At 36.7% G+C, this 18097-nt stretch overlaps 1 protein-coding gene across 1 annotated transcript in view; it reads right to left on the bottom strand.

Annotated features, from left to right (window-relative positions):
- oatx (organic anion transporter X) overlaps positions 1 to 16814 on the bottom strand; it is a gene marked incomplete at both ends in the record, with an annotated part of 36050 nt that extends 19236 nt beyond the window's left edge. Inside the window, 4 exons of the mRNA XM_081390508.1 lie at positions 3199 to 3367; positions 5804 to 5958; positions 7373 to 7476; positions 16434 to 16814. Of these exons, the coding sequence (XP_081246634.1) occupies positions 3199 to 3367; positions 5804 to 5958; positions 7373 to 7476; positions 16434 to 16814 (809 nt within the window). The remainder of the gene's footprint in view (positions 1 to 3198; positions 3368 to 5803; positions 5959 to 7372; positions 7477 to 16433) is intronic.
- Positions 16815 to 18097: the final 1283 nt, after the last annotated feature.

The raw sequence follows: 18097 nt of genomic DNA, 5'->3' as shown, positions 1-18097 counted from the left end.
GATGGAAATTTTACTGGCCCTTGGTCCGTGTGCTTTCTGATCATTTAATTTCCTGTTTGGAATGGAATAACGAGAAATGAAAACCAGCTTGTTTATTCGTTTTTTAGTTTAGTTTAAAAAAATGAAAAATGTGGATCGGGCTTGATTTTTAATTTTTCGTTTGTGGTTTACAAATCGGTTTATGGGTTCGATATTTCATTTGCACACGTGGGTGGCGCTGAAATGCCCCTTTCACCTGATTGGTCAAAACGCTCCGCCTTCAGTAGGCTACAAGCTTTTCTTTCTGTCAGACAGGATAAGAGTCAGACAAATGACAACTGACAAATGCACTTGGTAACACCTGTTGCAGTATGCCTCAGGGTAAAGTTGTGCAAGTTTTCCTGTGGTCTACATGATGGTAATGTTTGAGTGTCTGTTGTCCATCACAGATGGGTAGCACAAATATCTGCAAAGAGTAAATCTGGAAGAAGGAAAAAGGTAGCATTCCAGATATATTCACTCTATACGGCCTGCTGGACTGTGACAGGTTCCCCTTTCTCAAAAAACTTGTTCAGATTGTACTAACACTGCTTGTCAGCAGTTGTACATGTGAACAATCATTCAGTGCCCTGAGACACCTGTACACATGGTTGAGGCAAACTATTGGTCAGGAAAGACTTCACAACCTTGATGTTCTTTCAATTGAAAAGGAATCTGTTAACTCAATTGAGCTAGGAAGAGTAATCAACAGATTTGCTGCACTCAAGTCAAAGAGACAGACTGATTCTTCCACCTAAAAAAATAAGAGAGACAAACAAGAAAAATATTGCTTTGAAAGACAAACAAATAACAACTGAGGAAAGACGACAAAGAGATGGCGAGAGATTAACTTGACATACAAACAAAATGAAATAAACAGACGAGACCAGACCGGATGAACGATGAATAGCCTATAGAACAAGTAAATTCACCGTAAGTTATCCTGTCAAATATAACTGTGATAACTCCAAGTATTTAAACATTATTTGTCACAACCAAGACATATAAAGCATGTTTAATACAGATAAATGTTTCACTTTTTTTTGGCAAACTAACTATGTAACAAGATATTTTTCAACATTGGAAGTTTTAAAAACAATTTCATATTCGTAATTGCAGGGACGTTGAGAATTATTTTAATTATGCAAAACTGTTACCCAATCATTGCAGTTGATTGGGGAAAGACCTGGCGACCTACCACAGAAAAATCATTGCCAAGAAAATCCATTTCTTACTCTACTGATGCATGCTTTAAAAGGGTGGCGCTAATCAAAGATGTGGAGCTCATTCTGGCGTTGGCCTTGTGGCGTGAAGAGCTCCGGATTCCTCCTCCTGTCAAAAGATCCCAAAACCTTCTTTTGATCATGTTCGTTTGTTTGTGATGATTTAATTTGGTTCTTTCTTATGGTTTAGGAGCATAGGGCTGTCCTGCCATTTATTTTGACTTTGTTTGTGATTTGTTTATTTAAAGGGAGTTAGGGAAGTTTCTTTGTAATTTTGTTTATTCCCTGATAAGGTAATTTATACATAAGTCTATTTTGTTTATTATTTTGCCCTTGGGGCACCCTGAATCCATGGCTCCTTAATTTAATTACTTTTTCCACACTAATAAATCATACTTTTTGTGGAACTTATGTTTTGTGTCTTTGGTGATCTGTCAGCTGGTAGACTAGACGGATTTCAGAAAAATGGCCTTCTATAAGAAGTGAGGAGCATTTATGGGTACAAGTGGGGAACTGGCCTACCTTACATATTTCAAGGGTGCTGAGTCCAAAAAAACTGGTACCCAAGCGAAATTTTGAGTTTTTTACCTTCTAATTTGCATATAAAAATGGCCGCCAAATTGCCTATCTTGCTCAGTCGTTGGACCATTTTCCCCTAGTTTTTTTGTAAGTAGGCAATCAAGATGAGGAAATTAAGTTTCTAGGTCGATAGTCAAGGGTCAGAGCAAAGATATAATGGAGGCTCACTGCCTTAGCGCCATGACAGGGTCGGAGCAGACGAACGCACTTTTTCTTGTGGCAGAGAGTTGGAGTACTGCAGGTATTTGGATTTGGACGTTGACTGGTGCTCTGTTATATGTCAATGATATTAATTAGGCTGCTTTTACAAAGCGGAGATCGGAAACAATTCAGCTGCGCACAATTTCAAGATGGTTTAAGATTTATAAACTTCACTTCTGGAACAGAGGCGCATGAACGTTTTTTGTGCACACATATGCACCTTTGAGAAATGATCGAAAGATCAAATTTAGAATGGTTTCTACTCAACATTTTATAAATGAGGCCCTTGGTCTTGGATGCCCAAAATAGCTGCCCGGAGATGTTGCAAAGGAAATTTGAGCGAATGCTAATGAATGACACCTGTGCAACACATCAGTCTTGAACAAAGTCTAAAGTCTTTTTCTTGAGTCCCACAAAGGAGCTCCAGAAGGATGTAAGGAGGACAGACGACAATGAAGGGTGAGAGAGGACAAATCCTGGGCCATTTTATGTTTTATGTATGGCAGTCAGTTGTGAGGTGGCTGCCGTTTCATTTTGTTTTATTGTTTACTTTTCATTTTCATTTTCATTACTTTGCTACAAACGTGTTTTTGGTTTTGTTTATTGATTTCTTTTTTTGTCTTTGGTAAATAAATCCCTGCTTTTGAGTTCATCTCCTGTCTCGAGTATCTGTGACAGCAGGCTGGGAAAACAGTATTGTGCTGTTAATTTCAATAATAGTAACGCATCATAATTTTACAGTAAAATGCTGGTAACTACTGCTGCCAGTGTGTATTTTCACAGGATTTCTTTTTACCGTGTACCTCTTGACATTTAATTCAATTTATTTGTAGTAATTCAGCAACAGTGTTTATTACGGATTTCAGTCCTGGTTCTGCTGGTTCATGGTGCATTCAAATGATGTTGAAAAGATCAAATGAGTTGAATGCACATGAATGGCACCACAATGTCATATTTAAACACCAGTGACAGTAAATTTGTTGAAATTTATTGATTTTTTACATTCAACATGCAAAAAGAAATGTAATATAATTTTGCAGAAATGTCACCACAAGCAAATTTTTTGTCAGTGAGCTTGGGTTGTTCTAATAATTCCAGTAAGTCACAGACACCAGTAATATAGAATGTCATTATTTATGAAGTTATTCAGTATCAAAAAGTTTGAATAATTTCTCACCAGCTGTACAAAAAGAAGATGAAGAAAGGGAGACAGACAGCCAATTGTATTTTACGCCAGTCTTTCAAACTGTATGCAATTCCAGCTAGAACCATCTGACCAAACGTGAAGAAGAAAGATGATAAGGTTCCCACCAGAGTTCGAGTCTTAGTGGGAATCCACTCCACCTCTGAGAACACAAACATTTCAAGTCAAGTCGAGAAACATTTATTTATATAGAACTTTATACAATATATACAAACATTTCAAGTCAAGTCACATTTATTTATATAGAGCTTTATACAATATATAATGTTTAAAAGCAGCTTCACAGTAACAAAAAGCAAAACTCATTCATTATGAAACAATGATAGTGTAATTACTTAGCTCAATTCAGTTTTATTTTCATCCAATAGTGCAGTCAGCTCAATACTGATATTAAATGTCTTTTAACCCAGCAGTTTTCAATCCTGATCTTGGGGACACACCGCTCTGCGCAATTTCTATCTGACACACTCAATTCAGTTCATGGAGCTCTCAACTAATCAGCTGATAATCTGATTCAGGTGTGTTAAATAGGGGATATATGCAAAGTGTGCAGAGCGGTAGGTCCCCATCACCAGGACTGGAAACATCTCAGGTTAGGTATGTAAAACCCTTCTTACATAAGTAATGAAATGCTGTATCATAGTGTTGATGCTATGGGAACACCTCCAGCATGACCAATGTCTGAGGCACGTGTGAAAACACCAATTCTATTGGTTAACGGAGATTTGATGATGTAGACATGCCAGAAGTATGACAATGTGACGCAGCATCTAGTTCCATTCTTAGGGAACTGGGTTAAATGTAGCCTGAGATAAGGGAACTCAATGCTGTGTCCTGGTGTTGACGCTATGGGAATATTAATACCAACACCACCATAAAGGCAATCATATCAGAGCCAAGCCCAATGCTATATGAAGATTTGCTCAAAAAAAGAGATATTGGTTACAAAACCATCACGGGCCTTGAAAATGAATGCCTTGGCCCTTCGCTTGCATTGCCTATAACTACCTTCCCACCTAAGCTATGAAAGGCTATGACAGACTTAGTGAACATGAGTTACTAACCCAGAAGGCGAAAGCATAAGAACTTAGAAGCGTGCAGACAGGTCTACTCTGTCACAACACTGAAAAGAGCTCTTAAAAAGCCTATTCAACCAAGCTGTGAAAGGCAATCACAGACTGGCTGAGCAAAAGTTAACCCAAAAATATCTAATCCTAGGGTTAACACCATGCCTGAGAATGGTTTTTCAGAATTGTGTAGAAAGGCCTTGCCTGACACAGCACTGAATCACTGACAGGGAGAGCTCATAATCTGAGTGTCTAATAGAGTCAGTCAATAGACCAGGTAACAACTGAACTCTCTTTAAAGTGCTTTCAATAAACCAGACCCATAAGATGGTTCCCCCTTTGGGGGCAGAACTGTTCACATCCCGAGCCGTGGGGGGCAGAACCAAGCCCTGCGACTAGAAAGTTTTCTCAGAATTAGAGACAATAAGTCGCACCATCTTGGGGCTTGAGGAAAGTGGGGCCATTGGGCGGCCATTGAGCTCCAAAGGCTGTTGTCAACTTAAAGCCTTGAGCCCTCAGATATCTTTATACTTTCCTTTTTCCTAGTCGGTAGGACCCAGTCATCTAGGACTGCTATGAAAGGACGTGTCCGTCGTAACAATGATGGCAATACAACTCAAGTGGGGGTCCAGGGATGAAGCCGGGGTCAGTCCATATAGATACGGTTGAGTCCTGCACCAGTCGTGTTTGGTAAACCCGCACCTGCAGTCCTTAATAGTCTAGAACACACAACCAATTATCAATCAGTGGTTACCGAATTGACTCGAAATAGTCTATTGGACCCACAGTCCGCCCATGCCTATTGATTCCTGACCTGCATCACAAATGACAACATTAGTATTTTTCCACCTGTTACATCAAATATTGTTCACCCGTTGGGTACCCTCGGGTTAGACTGATGGAAGAATCAACATAAGCATGCTTTACTTGTGAAGCAGCCTGGGGAACTTCCCATTTCAGGCAGAGAAATATGTACCCTTTTGTCCTGATCAATTGTGACACACCAATCCTTAAATTGGGACACAATATTCAGCTAGAATTGGACACATCCCTCAATACCCAAACAACATTTACATCCAAGAACCCCCAGAAAGGAAGTATATCTCTTTCAGGAGATCAGTATGGTACACTTGCAGAACCGTAACGTTTGCAATGCAGCGTAGCTATACACCCAATATTAAGGCAATTAATGAATAAAAGAAATGAATAAAAAGAAGTGTGTGGAAAAAATGAACATATCACGTACTTAACATCTAACTCCTCTGAGTCAGATGCCTATTCAACATTTAATGCTGGAGGCTTTCCCATAGCGTCAACACCATGACGCAGCACCAAGTTCCCTTGAAAGGGAACAACTGCTTTAAACATTTACCTTTATAGTTTTTCTTTTGCTAATTGACGTAAAGTGATTGACTTAATTAATTTATTGAGAGATTATTTTCATTTTATTTTTACTTTGTAAATAATTGTTGGATATGGTATGCTGTATGACAGTGAAGAGAGACACTCACTGAGTGAGACGCCATTGAGAATGACTCCGGACACAGACATTCCTGTCAGGAATCTGAGGATGCAGTACACCAAGTACGTCGGAGAGAGAGCTGTAAATGTGCCTAAGACAGCGAGCTGAAAATATGACCAAATCAGAATAGGCTTTCGTCCAAACCTACACAAGAATATAAACACACAATAAAGAGTTGAATCTGAAATTCACCAGTTTAAAATGGTTCTGTAGTGTTTTTTGTAGTCCATAAAATTGTTAACAATGTTGGGATGTGGTGCAGATAAGCATGCATAGATATTACATGCTGTAATGTAATATAACAATAATTTTCAAAATGATCTCTTAATCTTCAGAAGAGAAGTGTAATGCGCCGTCTCTCTCGCGAGAAGTGAATCAAGGCAGTATGTCTTTCAATTATCCACATCACACCTCTCTTGGACTCACAGCCCACATCAAATTAAGGAATGCCACTGCTACCTCAATTCACTCCAAGTGCATGTTGCCCCCTGCCATGTACTTGTTAGTAATACCAACTTCTTGTTCACCAACTTCTTGTTAGAAATAACTTATGTATACACATTTAGAGAAGTACTTATTTATTTTGAGAGATTACTTTCATTGCACTTTTTATTTGTAAATCCTTTTTGTATATTGTATGTTGGATGACAGTGAAGTGAGACACTCACTGATTGAGACTGTATAGAGAAGATTTTTTTTATATTGTAACAGACAGTTTTTTCGCCGTTACAAGCTGCCTAAATTCGAACCAATAGGACGCATATTTATGCTCTCTGAATCGCTCCCTATACCCTATATAGTGGATTATGTGCCATTCACCATAAGGAAAACAGTAAATGTGTTTTTTCAATGTTTTGGAGCACACAAGCTTATAGTTAACCTCAAGGTTTATATTTATATTCATAATGAAAGCCAAAAAAACTTACATTTTAGACTTGTCTCATGGGGCCTGTACATTTTTAAATAAATTTCTAGTCAATAAGTAAATTGTTAAAAATATTTAATTTAGTTATATATTAAAATTTCTGGGATAATGGGAAATTATTGTATACCGACCTGTTGTGTGTGTGTTTTCTATCAGCTGTTTTGAATCAGTTCTTTTCTATCTAACTGTTCAAATGAGTTTGAAAAAACATTGAGATATCTGAAATTGTTTGCGATTCAGCTTGCGGGGAGAGGTGAGTTGTCACATTGTTATTTTATATTTTCTTTTATTCTAACGCTGTGTTTAGAAGATCTGAAAAAGGTGTCAATCCTGAGCTCATGACGTATGCATCATATTTATCTCATCCATGGTGGCAACCTTTCAGTTCTCATTTTACTTTCTGCATGTTATACATATTTTATTAAGCAGTCTTATTATTACCAGTCCGATTCGAGATCATTAATGTTATTATGCAGCTAAAGATTGTGGTGTTGATTTCTTGTAAAAAAAAAACAAAAAAACTTGCTGCTATATATAGGTTTAAATGCACTTGTACTTGTCCAAAAAGGCATCATATGTGAATATGTTTTGCCCAAAGACGTGACCGTGTACACAAAGTTATGGATGCTTTACCTGTCTGATAACCCTCCAAATACAATGGCACCTGTCAGCACTCCTCCCATGTAAATGGTCTGGCTCATCTGTTTGAGTGGACGAAGTGTACAAACTAAATCCCACTGTGACAAATGAGAGAAAAGAGTTACTGCAAAACATTACACATGCTTTTTACTCTTTGTGCTTGACAAAAATGGTGGTCCTGACTCCCTCACTTGATTTCTATGGGGCATCAAGTGTAACTCATTTTGTTGACTAAATGATCATCTCGATAGTCCCTTTACAATCGCTGGAACTGTAAATCAAACAGCGCGAGTGTTCTGGACTCTCGCCAAAACTCCCGTTAGAATCAACGAATCTCTTATTTCCATTGTGTTTGCACTGTTCGTTATGATGAAAGCATTCGTTAGTGTGCAGAAAATGAGTAACAATGACGAGATCGCTGCATACATGTCATGTGAATGTGATCGGCTTCAATAATGCTCATCACTGCAACCTGGTGGGGGGGTTGGTTAGTGTGTTACAACTCCATTAGGAATATCTTTAGAGCTGAGTGATGGATTATGCTGAGTTTGGTGAGTTTTCAATTTTCTACGATCTGTGCATGCTTCTAATAATAATAATAATAATAAAAAATGTATTGCAGAATTTACACATAATTACAAGCTCAGGGAAGTGAAGCAAGGTTGCATCTCTTACAATGAAGAAACAATAATACAAAAATAAATAAATAATAATAATAAAAATAACCTGGATTGGCACATAGCACATTATGTAATTATACATACAAAAAAGAAAAGCATAACAACAAGGTTAAGTCATATCTTTGAATAAATCATCATAATGCATTAAAAATGTTGCACTTTTTTTGTTATTTATAAGTCTAAGGGATGAAATAAAAGAAGTAGGGTCAGCAAGAAAAAGAGGGAAGCTCAAAGGAGACTTAAGCCATTTTTGCTTGTGGATGAAGAATTTTGCATACAAGATAAGGAAATTAACATCATGCTCAAGGGACATTAGCTTTGGGTTTTCATAATAAAAGATAACCTCTTTGAGAATGAAGGTGTGGGTCATATTTGTAGGGCCAAAAACACTCAATTTAGCCCAAAATCTATTGGTTACATTACATTCACAAAATAAGTGGGTGACAGTTTCCTCAACAAAACCACAAAAAGAGCAAGTCTCATCAATATCAGAGTATTTAGAGATGGATGAGTTAACAGGATAGATTTTGTGAAGGATTTTATAATGAATTTGTTGGATACACAAAATTTACTAGGCAAAAGCCAGGCCTTTCTCCAGATTATGTTTGTTACAAGGGATCCCCAATAGCCTGGGAAAACCCAGACTACTTCCGGCGAATTTCAATTCTCTCTCCAGGATAGTCTGGAGAAGAGCCCATTCAAACTCATTACTGTGCCGCCGAAATCGCGGCACCAATCAGAAACGTTTGGGGAGGGATTTACATGATGACGCTGAAGGAGATCTCACGCAGTGAAAAATACATTGCGGAGCAGAGAGGAGACTGACAACACGCTGGCAGACAGGACAGAGCAGGCTACTTTTCGGTTACGTTTGATATTAAACATATTAAACAAAGTCTCAGCTTTCAAATTTGGTCATTTTTTAAAAGAAATTTAAACAATAAATACCGTTTTGTTGCTCTTTAATGTGTCGTGACAGATCGCTGTAGAGTCTCAGTTAAAGCTGTTCTTGTGAACCGATCATCTCTTCCTTCTAGTTAATTTATAGCCTCAAATAAACATGAACAAACATAAGAAGGAATGTTGTTTTAACCACGGAAAGGCGTCAGTACACTCCGTTTTTCAAGTTCAAATCCTCCTATGTTAATCTACTCTCCTGACTGCTTTGTCGGACAAAATGGCGGATGGCGAAGTATGATTGGTCAGACCACCTGTCAATCAAGCTGAGCTACGTCGGTTGGTGACGCCCCTTTGGAAATGATTTGTCTACATAGCTTCTCCAGACCCTACACTCAGTTTCAACTGAGAAGGGTCTGGTTTTAACCAGGCTAGATCCCCAATAGAATTTACCCCTTGGAGTAACCTTTCTCTTCATTTGAAAAATTGTGCGAATATGTCTGTTGTTGCATTTTCGATCTAAAGAATCGATCTCGCCCAAGCGTAAAGCCAGATAAACACTATTACCTTCACTGAAGTTAAGGTGATTTTTAATTAATTGAATTAAGCCTGCTGGGATAGCTTTTATCAAGGTATTATATTCCTTTGGTGGAACTGGAAAGTTATGGAGATTCAAAAATCACTTATAAGTTAGAATATGACCAGAATCCTCAAAGACAGATAGAATGCAATTAAAATTATTGTTAAACCATCTAGGAAAAAAGAGAGACTTATTTCTAACGGTTATATCCGCGTTATTCCAAAGGAGAACTTTGTGGGGGGAAAAGCTATGGACAAAACACAATTTCCACAAGAGAAGGCATTGCTGATGAAAGTTAGATAAGGAGATGGGTAACTTGCTCGGTAAATAGGAAAGACAGGCCAATGAGTTTGTTGAAGTTATTATTAGGAATGAAAAACCATAACGACACTGGATTCACAAGGCATCTTTTCAGCCAGTTTACTTTAAAGGTGTTTATAGTATCAGCAAAATCCAAAAAGTCAAGGCCACCTTCACCTCTGGAATTAGAGAGTACTTCTCTTATCAATTTGTGAGGCCTATTTTTCCACATGAAATCCAAAAATATTTTGTTAATCTCCCTTATAGCTTTATCATTGATAAACAGAGAGAGAGCAGGGAGCGAGAGAGCCCTTCCACCTTAGATAAAAGGACTCTACTGTATAATGAAAGATCTCTCTGAAGCCAGATGTTAAAGACGTTTTTAGTTTTTATCAGAAAAGTTTAAAAGATGTCTGGTAACTGGATTTTTTGTGATATGGATACCTAGATATTTTACACAATTTTTAACTGGGATCCCCTCCAAAGATGTCTCATCTATATCATGAATTGAGATGATTTCACATTTCGAAATGTTAAGTTTTAGACCCGAAGCACATGAAAATTGTTTCACTAATTCCAGAGCATTAGGTATCTGTTTTTTATCCTCCAAGAATAGTGTGGTGTTTTAAACTCACGATCAAATATAGAAATTCCAATCAAACTTTCATTTTGGTTGATCCTTAGACAAAGTAGTTCAGTAGCTAATCGAAATAAAAATGGGGAGATTGGACAGCCCTGTCTGACTCCACAATGAATGTCAAACCTTTTGGACGTATCAAAGTGAACGATCACTGAGCTGTTGATACACAGCAAAATCCCCAGAGTTAAATTAACTCTGTTCAGAGAACATTTGGTCCCTCTCTACAGAGAGTTAAAATAACTCTGAATCAGAGTAAAAGTTAATGAGATACTTAAGTGATTAATTAAGTGATGATTGGGCATTAATGATGAACACCTGCTGTTAACAAGTTCTCAGCAGAGGAGGATTCAACAACTCCATAAACATCATTACCAGCTTCACTTATTACTAACCAGGGGTCCGTTCTTCGTACGTTGCTTATTACATCCGAGATCAAATGACACATCCAAGATGATATAATCGTGCTAATCATGATCTGGCTAACTCGGTTCTTCGAACACACTTGCCGGATATGATTAGTATCGCTGGATTGAGTTATCTGAGATAATTGCGCGTTCATGCGCTGGTTTAAAAGGGGATATGTATCGATAGAAACATTGATCAGCAACGCTGCTATTGGCTGCTCAGCGTGGCCAAAGAGCGCGCTCAGTTTTTCTCCTCAGCAGAGCAAGAACTAATAGTCGAAGTTTATTCGGAATTTTAATGTTTAATCAAAACGCCAGGGAACACAAAGTCTGCAAAAGCCAGGAGAGAGGGCTGGCAAAAAGTAGCAGACAATTTAAATCCGTTAGAAGTGGCCATGTTGGATGTTTTTATCACTTATTAGCCTATATTTCTGTATTTTAATAATTGCATAATTACTTTGTTCATTGTAATGTCAGAGTCACCACACTAGAACATGGGAACAAATAAAAGTGAAGTACAAAAATATTCTACATAATGGTAATTTTTAGTTATATTATAGTCTCTTTTAAAGGCACTGTTAAATAAATGGTTGTCTGTTTATAAAAGCAACCAAGAAAAAGGCTGAGAAACAAATAGAAAAGATCTTAGTGCCCTACACTGTAAAATAATTTTTGCTGCGTTAAATTAAGGCCGTAGCCTACAGTCATTTCAACTGTTAAATCTTGAGTAATGATGAATTCTTTGACTTGTGAAAGTGAAAACTGATAAACTTATGTTAATGTAAAAATATTTTGATCACATTTTTCCCGAATGTAGTTCATTGTAATGACATTGTGTTTTCCTCTTTTGTGCACTTTTACATAATACACCAACACTTGTATCTGTTCCCAAGAAAGTGGTGGCTGAAATATGTGCAGTAAGTGGACATTTTCTAACTTTCCAAAGGAAAGAAAGTATAAGACTTTGTAATGTCCATTTGTTTCCATTGCACTGGACAGTGAATAAACCCTCTCAGATAACTGTCATATGGAGGAACTAGCCTACCTGCAAGTGCATAAATAACTTTACTTCATTTATACTTGTATGCTTTATGGCTGCAATATAAGTTGCAGGATTCCACATGTACAGAAAGGTCTACAGAAGAGTCTGCACAGACAGAGGAGACATAGGTCTACAGGTGGGCAGTGTATAGCCAACTTTTCCTTTTTATTTGTTGCATGAGGCATGTGTCTAATATCTCTTGTTGCAGGCACTTGACCACTGGCTTTTCTTTACAAAGAACAATTGAAATAAAACTCAAGGAACTAAGCATATTTGTCTTTTATTAAACATTTAATGAAAAGTGTTTTTTTTTAGCAATGTTGTGTAATATGGCACATGCACCAATGTCACAGGCCCTGTCAGGTGTGCAACCTTCAGACTTTTCAGACACTGAAATCTTCCCTTTAGTTAGCCAAAGTTCATTTCATTGTGTCCCCTTGTCCTGGCTAGAGCTGCATTGTAACTGGTTTGGGTCAGGGAATGGGGTCATAAAACACCTGTCTGCAGGAACATGTCATAATCACCTATGAAAAAATGCAGTTCTGTTAGGATCAGCATAAGTGTATGTAATACAGTGAGCTTGATATTTAATTGTGGAACTTTTCTTACCACTTTCAAATAATGTGCATAAATGTGAATCTCTGAAAATTCTTAAGTCATGCACAGATCCTGGCCATTTTGCTTTCACATTTGTGATATGGAAGATTTTAGTCAACTGCCTTTTTTTTATTTGATATAATATTACTAATCTGGAATATTAAGAATCACAATAGTAACTGGGCTGCACATTTACATTGTGAACCCCCTTTCTGTTCACATAATCCCCTTCATTGAGGCCTTGATGGCAGTCTATGGTCTATGGTACCAATCACGTTAGTGAAGCCTGAGTGACATATCTGTAATCGGCATGGTCATGATTGTATGATCTTCATAAAAAATTATGATAGCCTAAAAAAAAAAAAAAAAAAACACTGCTTTACAACATTGGGTCTTAAGTGGCTTGGAAATACCAAAAAAAAAAAAAAAAAAAAAAAAAAAAACTAAAACTGTCTTTTAAACATAAAAGCGACAAAAAAACGACAAAAAACGACAATCTCACGAATCACGAGAAAAAATATATATCTCAGAAAGTGCACTATCGCGCTGCGCTGGACTTCCCGTATCAGCTCCGCTTATGAAGCCGGGATCTAATCCTGTTAACATGAAATAAGCCTGCTCCCGAGCAGGTTTAAGTTTGCGCACATGTTGCTATGACAGCAAGTCCAGGAAGAGCATTGAAGAACCAAACAATCCAAGATTATGCCAAATCGCCAACAATCAAATCCAGCTAAGTGAGTTAGCGACGTACGAAGAACGGACCCCAGGGGTGCGTTTCCCGAAAGCATCGTTGGCCAACTATGGTCGCAAGTTCATCGCAATGTCCATTAAACTCTATTGGTAACGATGGAACTTGCGACCATAGTTGGCCAACGATGCTTTTGGGAAACGCACCTCAGACTGACTTTATTTCTGTCAGACATCTACAGAAGGTCTTATTAAGAATTAACAGAGGTTTAGATGTTGATGATTTATTGAAAATGTATGATCACCATTATAGTGATGAGGGTTACCTTTAGTTGGGCAGTTTGACTCTTCTTGCAAGTTTGTGGTTTTTGTAACAGCTTTTACCAAAACATGTAATTTGTTACAAAGAAAGCCAAAAAAAGATCATTGGGTGATATAGTATTTAACAGCAGATAGTAAAAAAATGCACTTGAATCATCACTGTCCAAAAGTGGTCATTTGATGTTAATAGATTATATTCACTAACAATACTCTCTTACCACAGATTGGACATTTTGAATTTTTAAAATACATAATGGGGCTTTTTTTTTTTTTTTTTTAAACAAAGACATCAATAATCATCTTATGAATCTCAACAATGGTAACATGCTTCATGCTGCAATGCATGCTGGGAGCCACAATAGTATAAAACTCATGGCTCCCAGGATGCATTGCGGCATGACACATGTCACCATTGTTGAGATTCATATGCTGATTCTTGATGTCTGTGTCTTAGAATTTTTTTTCCCCCTATTATGTATTTAAAAAATTCAAAATGTCAATCTGTGGCAAGAGAGTATTGTTAGTCAATATAATCTATTAACATCAAATGACCACTTTTGGACAGTGATGATATAAGCGCATCATTCTACTTTTTGTTGTTGAAAACTAGATCACCTGAACATCTTCACTTCTGGCATTCTTTGCAACAAATTACATGTTTTGGAAAAAGCTGTTACAAAAACCATAAACACTCAAAAAAAAAAAAAGCTAGAGTCAAACTGCCCAACTGAAGGAAACACTCATCACGATAATGGTGATCATACATTTTCAATAAATCGTCAACATCTAAACCTCTGTTAATTCTCAATACGAACTTCTGTAAACGTATGACAGAAACAAAGTCAGTCTGGTTAGTAATAAGTGAAGCTGGTAATGATGTTTATGGAGTTGTTGAATCCTCCTCTGCTGAGAACTTGTTAACAGCAGGTGTTCATCATTAATGCCCAATCATCACTTAATTATACACTTAAGTATCTCAATAACTTTTACTCTGATTCAGAGTTATTTTAACTCTGAGAGAGGGACCAAATGTTCTCTGAACAGAGTTAATTTTACTCTGGGGATTTTGCTGTGTATTAACCAATTCTGAATCAGTTTTATGTTTAATATCTTTAAGTTCCTTACGTCTTTTAACTGCAATATATCTAGATTTATATTTAAAGAACTCCCATTTTTTTTTTATAATCTCTGGTTAATCCGGTAAATAATTCTTTGGTAAGATTGATGATACTATTATTACATTTGTTGTCTTGTAACAAGGTATTATTAAGTTTCCAATAGCCCCTCATTCTCGGGTTATCATTGATGTCACTTAATTTTACTGCAACTAATATATGATCTGATAAGGGGGCAGTGACGTGAGAAACATTTTTCACATATTTAAGGATAGAAGATGAAATTAGAAAAAAGTCTCTGTGCATGCTTCTTGAAGTTGAACCAAACGCGAGTGCTTCATGAGTGGGTGCGTCTGCGGTATATTTTTTTTGTGTTAGAACGCTATGAGGAATATCTTTAGATCTGATTGATGGAATATATTTCAAAATTCAAAATATCTCCAGGGTTGGAGGTGGCTTTGAACTGTTGCTCACAGGATCCGGTGCAGGGTGAGCAGGTTTTACAATAATTTAAGAATAGTTATAAGACTATTTATGAATAATCTGCAAACCATAGTTAGGACCTGTTCAAAAATTACTGGTGTTGATAGAAAAACACGAGATACATTTCTAGTTTCAACATTATTTGTTCTTCAGATATTCCTCTTTAAAAAAAAAAAAAAAAAAAAAAAAAAAACTGTATGCAAAGTGACCCACATTTGGGGTTTACCACTGAAAATGTGTGCAATTGACCAATTTAATCATGGCGCTGCATTAACATCTCCATATCTGTGGGACTGATCCATTGAGGGCCTTTAAATGAAGATACTAAATGAAAAGTTTGTTAAGAACTGGAATCTAAAAAGATCTTAAGATATCTTTAATAATTCTTAAAGTTACAGGCATTCAAACTTTAGGCAAAAACAACACAAGAAGACATTTTTGCATTTTTGAACGGTCACCGTTAGCATTTAATTAAACAAAGATTGCTAAAGTAAACAGATTTTATGATACACCTAGCAATCACTGTGTAAAAATATAATAATGATGCTGACCTAAAGACCATAAACCTGATCTTTCTAAAGTCATTTTTACACCCCTCTAATTTGGCTTCAAATCTCAGGTGAAAATAGACATTTTGACCGCCCTCTACAAAACAGTAGATTACGCAGTACATATTCATCTGTGACATTTAATATTTTGAATATCATCACTATTTATGTTTGCCTTTCTACAGAAAAAAGAAAGAAAGATCAAAGTCAAACATTTTAGCCGGTGACCTCTGGTTGAGTTGATACAGAATGACCCTAGTAATACTTTTCCCACTTTTCTCATTTAATATTATTTTATTCATATATTTAATAAAATTGCAAATTCGCCTATCGCTGTAATAACAAGTGAAATGTTGAAAAAGCTGAATTCATGTTCATTTGAGAATGTCTCAATATTTAGTGTGTTTTCTTTTGCTTTCAGCCGTTTGTATGCTGGCATGGACTAAACCTAATGATCCATGTTCTCCAGCATGATTTGAAAAGAGCATCTCGTGCTGCGATAGAAAAAAAATTAAATCTGACCTGACTCAATGTCTACAATTTGTCGTCATATCTCATTGCCACTAATTTGCATAAACCTAGAAGTGCAGAATTTGCAATATTTAGCCTATTTAGAGCTTTCAAAACTTTTCTGTTTTTTTATTTATTTATTTTTTTTTTATCCTAAAACATTTGTACACCACTGTATAAATTTCGACCTATAGGCTAATGTTGATTAAAGGGCCTACATATTTTGTGTCAGAGCTAATGAAACCACTTACTTCTGACACTATAGATGAGGTGAATTCAGTCTTGTCATATGTCCAGCCATCAGCACAACTCTCTGTCTGCAGTTCAGTCGCATTTCTGTGACTCAGTGTGTCTCTGATTAAATGCCACTGAGTTTCAGTGTACCGAGTGCATTTAGACAGTGCCAGTGATGAATCCAGTGGGATAAACGCGCGCAGGAGTGATGAGGTGCTCTCATTCAGTGCGGCCGTTATATTCGATATGCGACAGTGATGCTCCGGCACACCAGCAGTAAAGTTATTTAGTAAATTCTGGCAAGCCATCAGAAGGCCCGGGATGGACAGAAGCATGACATGAATCAGCTGAAAGCGTCCAAACCCACCAACTTCATCCAGAAGATCCGCAAAGCCCATACTGATCCGAGACTCCCGTAATATTTCTAGAGTTTTCCTCAGCAGATTGACACAACTCACCACGACTGAACTCTTTACCTTCAATGAAAATTACGCAAAAAACAAAAGCTATTTAAAACTTTGAATGATTAATTTTGGGGTTAATGGTTTCCAAAGGAGTTTCTGATTTCTCAACACAAAGCATTCTTCCAAACGCAGAGCTGAAGTGAATTAAAAGTCACCCCCTCCATGACACACACAGAGTGCAATAAGTTTTAATCTGATTAAAATCCCCTGCACTGGAATTTTCATAAAGAGCTTGTGCAGAACAAGTGACCTTGAGGAAACCCGTTGAGAAAGTAAGATAAGTCTCTTTCTTTACTTTTTTGTCTTTTTAGATGAATGAGAAAACGATGGTTTTGTAAAGTTCACTTTAAAAAAAGTTTGTCAAATATAAACTGGTAACCAAAAATACTATAGGCTACTAATTAAACCAAGCTAACAGGAAATGTTCTCAGAAATTTGGCCAAGGTTTTGACAACTTTCTCTCAAAGTAATGAACAAACATATTCCAGAAACGTGTTCATTCAATCATCTTTGTTTGCCTGTGTTTCAGTTCTCATCTGTTGGTTCTCGTTAACGTTTATGCTGAGTTTATGTTTTTCTTTTGTTAATAAAGTCTGTTTACATTAATCGTCTTCATTGTGTTCCAACACCATGCTTTGCTAAAGCGTGACAATATCATAAATGGATTTTTTTTTTTTTTTTAAACGTTTTACTTGGATGTTTGCCGAACATTTTTTAAACGTTAACTCTTCTTTCAGGATGTTCAGAACATTCACAAGTAACATTCCCATAGTTTTCAAAATTATAGAATGGAATGTTCCCATAAGTTAATCATCTTTAAAAGTTTTAAACATTCAGAGGACATTCAGAAATAACGCTTTCATAATTTAATTGGAAAGTTAGCAAAATATTTTAAACATTTTTGTTTTCACATTTTACACAATATGAAAGGATCATGTTCATCCTAAACTGGACCTGTATTCACAAACATTTTAAAGGGGTCATGAATTGAGAAATCAAATTTTCCTTGATCTTTTAACTTAATTCATTGTACTAAAACAGCTTTTATGGAAACCAAGCTCAAAAAACTACTCATTACGTATTATGTCATACGCCTGTGTCATAGTGCGACAAAAGACAACCTCTGCAGGAGAAGATCAGTGGGTGCTTTACATTTCTTATTTGTGCATCCCTTGTTTCCTTTTCTCGTATCTTAGCTCCACTTAGGATGTGAGGCT

This window comes from Scardinius erythrophthalmus, assembly GCF_964197995.2.
Source record: "Scardinius erythrophthalmus genome assembly, chromosome: 17".
Lineage (NCBI taxonomy): Eukaryota > Metazoa > Chordata > Actinopteri > Cypriniformes > Leuciscidae > Scardinius > Scardinius erythrophthalmus.
The sequence above is the reverse complement of the archived record's forward strand: the minus strand, read 5'-3'. Positions and strand labels throughout refer to the sequence as shown.